The sequence below is a fragment of the Oncorhynchus nerka genome, linkage group LG22 (assembly GCF_034236695.1).
Source record: "Oncorhynchus nerka isolate Pitt River linkage group LG22, Oner_Uvic_2.0, whole genome shotgun sequence".
NCBI lineage: Eukaryota > Metazoa > Chordata > Actinopteri > Salmoniformes > Salmonidae > Oncorhynchus > Oncorhynchus nerka.
Genome location: NC_088417.1, coordinates 52,541,705 through 52,551,212, shown reverse-complemented (window position 1 = coordinate 52,551,212; position 9,508 = coordinate 52,541,705). Strand labels below are relative to the sequence as shown.

The window sequence follows — 9,508 nt, the reverse complement described above, 5'->3', positions numbered from 1 at the left end:
GTTTGTTGTCCATATTTCTCTGGGTCTGCTTGCTCTCTCTCATTTATACAGCTTGCATGTTGATCCCTGCCTTGCACAGAAGCCTCTCTTTCTGCATGACCCTTTAAGATATCATAAACCTCATTTATTTATGCCTAACAAAAGTAAGACATATGCTGTACAAATTTAACTGAAAGCTTAAACATCTACTAGCTTTAAAAAAATATAAAAAAACTAACCTTCATCAGACATGCTCCCTCAGCCCTGTCAGCCTCCAGCTTCTTAGCCTCATTCTTGCCTGCTGTGTTTTGACATGTATTGTTATTAAACTCATATTTACAATAACTCAAGGATTAATAGGTGATTAATCAGTTTAAGTTTTAATGTGTTTGTTTGAATTGGTAAAATCTTCATTTCTCAATGGATTGGCCTTCGGCAGAGCTGCTGGCACTGCCTCTCTTGAATCATTTCCGTATATCTATCTAACATCAGTCGTTAGCTAGCCTACAGTTGAGAAATTGAGGATAATACAATGAATGACATTGTGATCAACACTATGTGACCTTAAAAACCTACTGATATTTTTTTTGCAATGGCCTACTGAATTGAAAGCAATTGAGTATGAAAAGATATGTGCGTGATGTTACGTCATCGGTCTCATTTATATTTTGGCACAGATAGCAAAACAACATTAAATACAACGTTAATTACATATCCTCGCCAAATGACTTATGCTGAATTTAAAAGACACCGTTAACGTTAGCTAGCTCGCAACGTCTGTTACACTGTAACTTACAGGCAGCCTCACAGATAAACGTATTGGTGAACAAAGCTTTGATTATGACCAAAGTCTTTCTCTCTCTGCTCTAACTTACCACAAATTCACATCGTAGCCGTCCTGTCAGAGCCTTTTCCTGTCCGTTTACTGTTAGCTAGCCTTCTCTAGCCACAGAAGTAGCTAACGTTAACCATAATGTTAGCTACAAGTAACTTAGGCCTAACAATCACTAGCACGTGCAGCTGCCTGCCCCAGGTCCTAGTGCCCACCCGGTAAGAAGTTTAAGATATGATGGAACGGTTGACGGAAAAAAATAAGAAATCACTGAGAAAATATATTGACTGATATGTTGATTTATTTAGGGAGGCTAATGAATAGGCCTAGCGACATCCCTGTCACCCAATATGGATGAAATAACCTTCAAATTAAAGCTGACATTCTGGACTTTAACCTCATAGTCATTGTATCAGTACAGAGCCAAAACAACCAAAAATGTGTTGGGGTCCAAATACTCACTGTAGGCTCAAACAGTATCAATGAGGACGAATGCCAGACTGATATGTGAAGTGAGAAAATGCAGTGATCAGTCTGGTTCCACCAGGCTATACTATATGTACCATTAGGTGTTCTAATCATTTTTCTATGGGTGGTCTTTTGTCCATGTTCTTACTTCATGTTCCCTCTCTCCTCAGATTAACTCCCCTTGACTACTTCCTTTTGAAGTGGTGGGCAAGGTGACCCAGAGGGCCTGTGGAGGCACACAGGTGGCCATTCGGAATGGTGAGTACCATGCCCCGTTATATTTTGGCCCATAGCCACTTCCCTTTGCTCCTATCCCTTCCATATTTACCAATCTGAGAAGACTGGGTATGTGAAAGCAATATGGTGGAATCTCTAATTAGTCTATAGGAAGGCATGTTTGGCGTCACCATATTGCTAAAACTGATCGAGTCCTTTCAGATCTGTGAACATAAGGGGGGTATCAGCCAAAATGAAACTTGTCAGTGAAATAATAGATCACTTGCATCACCACCATCCAAGCACAAGTAATATTGCTGGGCTTTATAGCATAGCATCCCATTCAGTAGACTTTTTTTTCATATCCTTTGAATAAATAATATGTAGTGTCAGTTTGTCTCTGCAGAGAGAGGTGAGGTGTTTGTATGGGGCTACAGCGTTCTTGGAAAGGGCCCTATCTCTCTGAATCCCAAACCCCTGAGTTTGTCCCTCCAACACTGTTTGGTTGCGCCGAGTTTAACCCTGCGGTGACAATGAACCGCATCCACTGTGGACTGAACCCTTTCGCTGCTGTCACAGGTGGGTTACCTCATGATTTTCAGTATGTGAAATTGGTTATGTTGGACAAAAAACTACAATCCCTCTTTAGAGTCACAAGAACTCACAATAATGTTACAATTCAAGCTGAATATGTTGACATATGGGAAGTATGACTTCTCACCCAGGAACTAGTCGTGTGGTGCTGTACTGTTCAGTGGATGATGCAAGATATGAAACCTTTCATGTTCTTGTATGTTTTCATATTGTTTACAATTTATTTAGTTCAAGCCATTTGATGATATAATAAAATATGTTGAATGTCTGCCTATTGTAATGGTGCAGGCAGGCGGTGTTGATGGAGCTTGTGTTGATCCAGATCGGGGTGAGCTCTTCATTTGGGGAGGATGTCTTGGTATTGCAAAGAAGTTGGACCAGTTCTTCTCATGGCGGGTGAGACCAGATAAATATAGTTTACTTATCAACTTCTTTGTTGTTATTGATAATTGACATTGGTGTTTTATGCAAACAACTTAGTCCAACTTCTTTGTTGTTATTAATAGACACTACAACAGACCTCCTTGTATGTGTAATGCTACATAGGTGTGTCATACGGCAATATTTTTATGGCATACTGTATTCAATGTATTTTAGGTGACGTTGCCAAGTCGTGTGATAGATGCAGCATGCGGGGTGGACCACATGGTGGCGCTGGTCAAGTCTGTCATCTGAGTGTCCCCAGCTGGCATGGACAGAGCCAGTACGCTCTGCTCTTCCCCATGACCCTCCCACCTCCCCGTAACAAAGAAGGGGATCTATCCCTGTTTATTCACCCTGTTCACCTCATGTCCCCAGGCCGCCAATGAAGGCCTGAACCCCAGAGCCAGCTGTCCTCCATGGGTGGTAGAGAACCTCTGGATCAGGCGACTGTGTCCGCCATCAAAAGCTTCAGGCTGCTCCCCGTGTTTCTAGCTAGCACAGCTGGGATAACATGGAGGCTGAGTCTGAAGTATTTCACAAATCTCTATACAGTATTTATCTGACGTCAGTGTTGGATGATGTGGAGATCAGTGGAGCAGCACTAGCTGGCTCAAGTGTTGGATGATGTGGAGATCAGTGGAGCAGCACTAGCTGGCTCAAGTGTTGGATGATGTGGAGATCAGTGGAGCAGCACTAGCTGGCTCAAGGCTGACACGATTCTGCCTAAAATGGACTCCTTGGAGCCATGGATTTTTTTTTTCCTGCAAAGAAGTGCTGAAACGAGACTGGGTTGTCAGACCTCCCTCCAGAACCATGTGTAACAGTATAACTTTAGACCATCCCCTCGCCCATACCCGGGACCCTCTGTACACATCAACAAGTCACCCACGAAGCATTGTTACCCATCGCTCCACAAAAGCCGCGGCCCTTGCAGAGCAAGGGGAACCACTACTTCAAGGTCTGAGCAAGTGACGTCACCGATTGAAACTCTATTTTGCGCGCACCACCGCTAACTAGCTAGCCGTTTCACATCCGTTACACATGGACATTTGGCATTTTACCGTCACTGTTGATATTTTATACACACACACACACGTATGCTCGTCGAACACCTCATTCCATATTCATGGGCATTAACATGGAGTTGGTCCCTCCTTTGCCGCTATAAACAGCCTCCACTCTCCTGGGAAGGCTTTCCACTAGATGTTGAAACATTGCTGCGAAGACTTGCTTCCATTCACCCACAAGAGCATTAGTGATGTTGGGCGATTAGGCCTGGGACGCAGTCGGTGTTCCAATTGAGTTGGAACTTGAGGGGTTGAGGTCAGGGAAACAGGAAAAGGCCTTCCCCAAACTGTTGCCAAAGTTGGAAGCACAGAATCGTCTAGAATATAATTTTATGCTGTAGCGTTAAGATTTCCCTTCACTGGTACTAAAGGGCCTAGCCCGAACCATGAAAAACAGCCCCAGACCATTATTTCTCATCCACCAAACTTTACAGTTGGCACTATGCATTAATCCGAAAGGTCATTCAGCTGCCAATGTTTTCCTATGGAGATTGCCTGGCGGTGTGCTCTATTTTATACATTTTATGTCAGCAACGGGTGTGGCTGAAATAGCCGAATACACTAATTTGAAGGGGTGTCTACATCATTTTGTGTGTGTGTGTATATTTCAGGGTGTTGTATAGCCCTGGAAATAATCTCAATTCACGTAAACATAAATTCTGAAAAAATAGCTTGTCCAAAAAAATGGTGTCTTTGCACAATTTACAAATTGTGCCAATTCATAGGCAATTTCTCTGCATTTGAGGCTATTAAGCCCATGAAACTGGTCCGCGAAATTCTTGATATGTTTAGCAAGCTCCTTTGGCTATAATTTTGTCTGGCTTTAACCCAGCGCAATTGTCAAACACGCTCGTTTGTCATTTCGATCTGATAAAGCCGGCACTGTTCTATTTTCAAACCCGTCAGGATTGGTAATTTACCTGTTTCATTTGCTGGAGGTGGGAGGGGTGGTATTATGAGGCCCTTAAAATGTGCCCAAGTGCCAATTTCAGTATGCGCTGGTGAGGATATTTAAGACCAATCGAAAGCTGGTTTTACCGGTAACACATTTGTTTACGGCATAGAAGCGCAGCCTATCCAGCCATGACACACACTGCCAATATGCACATGGAATAAGATGTGTTTTTTGTGCCCTTAACACCCTTGTATTTAGAAACATTTTGTTTGATTTTTTTTTTTAAACCAGCATAGCCTCCTCAATGAAGGCTGTTTTTTTTTGTCATGCCCAATGCAATTCGCAAAGTAGTCAAGACTATCGATAACGAGTTTGGCTGAGACCCGTTTGAAATAAATCTTAAATCACCAAAGCTTTATGAAAAGATCAAGTTTGGCAGCAGCAAAAACAGTGAGCAGACATCCCCTTTTTTATACACTGCTCAAAAAAAATTAAGGGAACACCTAAACAACAATGTAACTCCAAGTCAATCACACTTCTGTGAAATCAAACTGTCCACTTTGGAAGCAACACTGATTGACAATAAATTTCACATGCTGTTGTGCAAATGGAATAGACAACAGGTGGAAATTATAGCAAGACACCCCCAATAAAGGAGTGGTTCTGCAGGTGGGGACCACAGACCACTTCTCAGTTCCTATGCTTCCTGGCCGATGTTTTGGTCACTTTTGAATGCTGGCGGTGCTTTCACTCTAGTGGTAGCATGAGACGGAGTCTACAACCCACACAAGTGGCTCAGGTAGTGCAGCTCATCCAGGATGGTACATCAATGCGAGCTGTGGCAAGAAGGTTTGCTGTGTCTGTCAGCGTAGTGTCCAGAGCATGGAGGCGCTACAAGGAGACAGGACAGTACATTAGGAGACGTGGAGGAGGCCGTAGGAGGGCAACAACCCAGCAGCAGGACCGCTACCTCCACCTTTGTGCAAGGAGGAGCATTGCCAGAGCCCTGCAAAATGACCTCCAGCAGGCCACAAATGTGCATGTGTCTGCTCAAACGGTCAGAAACAGACTTCATGAGGGTGGTATGAGGGCCCGACGTCCACAGGTGGGGGTTGTGCTTAAAGCCCAACACCGTGCAGGACGTTTGGCATTTGCCAGAGAACACCAAGATTGGAAAATTCGCCACTGGTACCCTGTGCTCTTCACAGATGAAAGCAGGTTCACACTGAGCACATGTGACAGACGTGACAGTCTGGAGACGCCGTGGAGAACGTTCTGCTGCCTGCAACATCCTCCAGCATGACCGGTTTGGCGGGTGGTTAGTCATGGTGTGCCGCACAGCCCTCCATGTGCTCGCCAGAGGTAGCCTGACACCTTGTGAGACCATATGCTGGTGCGGTTGGCCCTGGGTTCCTCCTAATGCAAGACAATTCTAGACCTCATGTGGCTGGAGTGTGTCAGCAGTTCCTGCAAGAGGAAGGCACAGACTGGCCCGCCCGTTCCCCAGACCTGAATCCAATTGAGCACATCTGGGACATCATGTCTCGCTCCATCCACCAACGCCACGTTGCACCACAGACTGTCCAGGATTTGGCGGATGCTTTAGTCCAGGTCTGGGAGGAGATCCCTCAGGAGACCATGCCCCACCTCATCAGGAGCATGCCCAGGCGTTGTAGGGAGGTCATACAGGCATGTGGAGGCCACACACACTACTGAGCCTCATTTTGACTTGTTTTAAGGACATTACATCAAAGTTGGATCAGCCTGTAGTGTGGTTTTCCACTTTAATTTTGAGTGTGACTCCAAATCCAGACCTCCATGGGTTGATAAGTTTGATTTCCATTGATAATTTGTGTGATTTTGTTATCAGCACATTAAACTATGTAAAGAAAAAAGTATTTAATAAGAATATTTCATTCAGATCTAGGATGTGTTATTTTAGTGTTCCCTTTATTTTTTGAAGGTCTTACATTATTTTAGCCAGCTATGTTGAAAGTCCATGAGATCTTCAGGCCATTTTACTGCCAATGTTCGTCTATGGAGATCGCATGGCAGTGTCCTCAATTTTATACATCTGTCAGTAACAGGTGTGGCTGAAATGGCCAAATCTACTCATTTGAAGGCGTGTCCACATACTTTTGGCCGTGTTGTCTACGTGTTCAGATAATACAGAGAGACCTGATACCATGCTTCTCATTGTTTTCATTAGGATGTTTTCTTAGCTGTCCTATTTGAAACAAACAATTAGGACTGGGCAAGGTCTACCCTACCGGTTTGACAACCCGTGAGGACAGCTATCAATTGTTGGCACAAGATGTCAATAATTGGATTAACTGACTTGGTCAAACAAAGGCATGGTTAAAACTGGGGTTAAAAGTGACAAACAAGAAAAGGTGCAACTGATAATATTTAGTAGCAACTTCAAGTATAGAATTACAAACTTTATTTTTAATTCCAATTTCAGAACACATGTTATTGCACTGGAGGATGCCTTCTCAACAAACATCAAATTAAAAGTGTTTGACCAGGATTCAAACAAACCACAGTCATCACACTTCACATGACTTCAAGGAAGGGACATTTCCATTAACCTCTATGGGACAATTGTTGCTCAATATGCAATAACGTGACTTGAATTCTGTAAACAGCAGCCAACTTTTCGGGACATAGACATGTCTTATATTGGCTTAAATTCTTGTTAATCCAACTGCAGTGCCCAATTTACAATGAGCTATTACAGCAACAAAAAAAACACCATGCTTTTGAGGATAGTGCACAACAACAAAAGACTTATCACGGCAACTGGTTTGATACATTCAGTAATCTTGCTCTTTGTCATCCTGAGGGTCCCAGAGATCAAATGCAGCATAGTTATGCTTGATTTAAAAAAATATATATATATTCAAATGTAGGAACTGGGTTCTACAGTTTGACCCTGCTGCTGTCTCTGGCTCCACACCCACCCCACCATCTAGTTGTGAAGGTGTACATTTTAATTTATCATTATCATCATCATAGCATTTTTGTATGCACTCTATAGTTATGTACTTGAAAATGTATAAATTGACCAATTCGGCACATTTGTGCAAACTCCTGGCAGATTTATTACAAAATTTTGTACAGTGATGTAATTCTTCACTGGATCAATCTGAAACTTTGCACACACACTGCTGCCATATTGTGGACAACATCTAATTACACCTAGAATCCTATCTCAATGTATGGCCTTTTTCCATTTCAAAGATGCAACAAAAATATAGAAAACGCATGTTCTTTTTGTTTGTATTATCTTTTATCAGATTAAATATTATATCCTTTTTTCATCTCACATTTCCACAATTTTTGTTTCCTTTCAAATGGTATCAGGAATATGCATATCCTTGCTCTAGGTCCTGAGCAGTTAGATTTGGATATGTCATTTTAAGGAGGAAATTGAAAGAAAAAAAAGCATTGGAACCTTTTAAAAGACAAGTGCCATGGGGGGCACGGTTGACTACCAAGTATACACTCCTGCAAAATACTATTCTCCCCCACCTTTTGCAAATTAGTATGATTGGCAAGAACATTTTAAAATGGCAGACAAATGTGATTGCTTCTGAGCTAACATCGATAGTTTTCTAAAAGGCTATGACCAGAGCTAAAGCTAACACGTGCATCAGCATGGAACGGCTAGACAAAGCCCTCACCAACTTCCAAAAGTCAAGAGCAGAGCGATGTCGGCACATTGTGGTTTGTTTGATTCCCGTCGGCTACTTTTATTTATTTAACTAGGCAAGTCAGTTAAGAACCGGCCAAATCCGACGATGCTGGGCCAATTGTGCGCCGCCGTATGGGACTCCCAAACACATCCGGTTGTGATACAGCCTGGATTTGAACCAGGGTGTCTGTAGTGACGCCTCAAACACTGAGATGCAGTGCCTTAGACTGCTGCACCACTCGGGACAAAGTAAAAATCCTGATGCATTTATCCTCCAGTGTTCTAAAGAATCACATTCGCCTTAGGCAATTTCTTTCTTAAATAGGATTGATACGGCCTCCCGGGTGTTGCAGCGAACTAAGGCACTGCATCGCAGTGCTAGCGGCGTTACTACAGACCCAGGTTCATTCTCGGGCCGTGGCCGGGAAGCCCATAAAACAGCATCGCAGTGCTAGCGGCGTTACTACAGACCCAGGTTCCTTCCCGGGCCGCGGCCGGGAGGCCCATAGGACAGCACACAATTGGCCCAGCGTCATCCGGGTTAGGGGAGGGTTTGGCCGGTGGGGCTTTACTTGGCTCATAGCGCTCTAGCGACTCTGTGGCGGGCCGGGTGCCTGACGCCGGTCTCTAGTTGAACGGTGCTTCCTCCGACACATTGGTGCGGCTGGCTTCTGGGTTAAGCTGGCAGGTGTTAAGGAGCACAGTTAGTCGGGCAATTTTTCGGAGGACGCATGACTCCACCTTCGCTCTCCCGAGCCAGTTGAGGAGTAGCAGCGATGAGACAAGATCGATAAAATAAAATGGATCGATACTTGAAAAAGAAAATACTGAACAGAAATATAAACGCAACATGTAAAGTCTTGGTTTAATGAGCTGAAATAAGACACGATTTTCCAGACAAAAAGCTTCTCTCAAATTGTGTGGACAAATTAGTTTACATCCCTGTTAGTGAGCATTTCTCCTTTGCCAAGACAATCTATCCACCTGACAGGTGTGGCATATCAAGAAGCTGTTAAATAGCATGTTCATTACACAGGTGCACCTTGTGCTGGGGACAATAAAAGGCCACTAAAATGTGCAGTTTGTCACAACACAATGCCACAGATGTCTCAAGTTGAGAGGGAGTGTGCACGTGGCATGCTAACTGCAGGAATGTCCACCAGAGCTGTTGGCAGAGAATTAAATTTTTCATTTCTTTACCAAGCTGCCTCCAACATTGTTCTAGGGAATTTGGCAGTGCGTCCAACCGGCCTCACAACCGCAGACTGCGTGTAACCACTCAAGTCCAGGACCTCCACATCCGGCTTCTTCACCTGAGCCCAGCCACCCGGACAGCT

The 9,508-nt window shown here is 43.8% G+C and overlaps 1 protein-coding gene across 3 annotated transcripts in view; it reads left to right on the top strand.

Moving 5' to 3' along the window:
- Nucleotides 1–8,977, top strand: part of LOC115105317 (RCC1-like G exchanging factor-like protein) — a 68,245-nt gene extending 59,268 nt beyond the window's left edge. The window contains exons 3-6 of one of the 3 annotated variants that reach the window (XM_065007233.1): nucleotides 1,450–1,537; nucleotides 1,902–2,074; nucleotides 2,378–2,485; nucleotides 2,687–8,977. In XM_065007233.1, coding sequence (XP_064863305.1) covers nucleotides 1,450–1,495 — 46 coding nt within the window. In that variant the 3' untranslated portion in view covers nucleotides 1,496–1,537; nucleotides 1,902–2,074; nucleotides 2,378–2,485; nucleotides 2,687–8,977. Of the gene's footprint in view, nucleotides 1–1,449; nucleotides 2,075–2,377; nucleotides 2,486–2,686 lie in introns of all 3 variants that reach the window. The other 2 variants (XM_065007234.1, XM_065007232.1) reach the window with 2 other exon arrangements.
- Nucleotides 8,978–9,508: the final 531 nt, after the last annotated feature.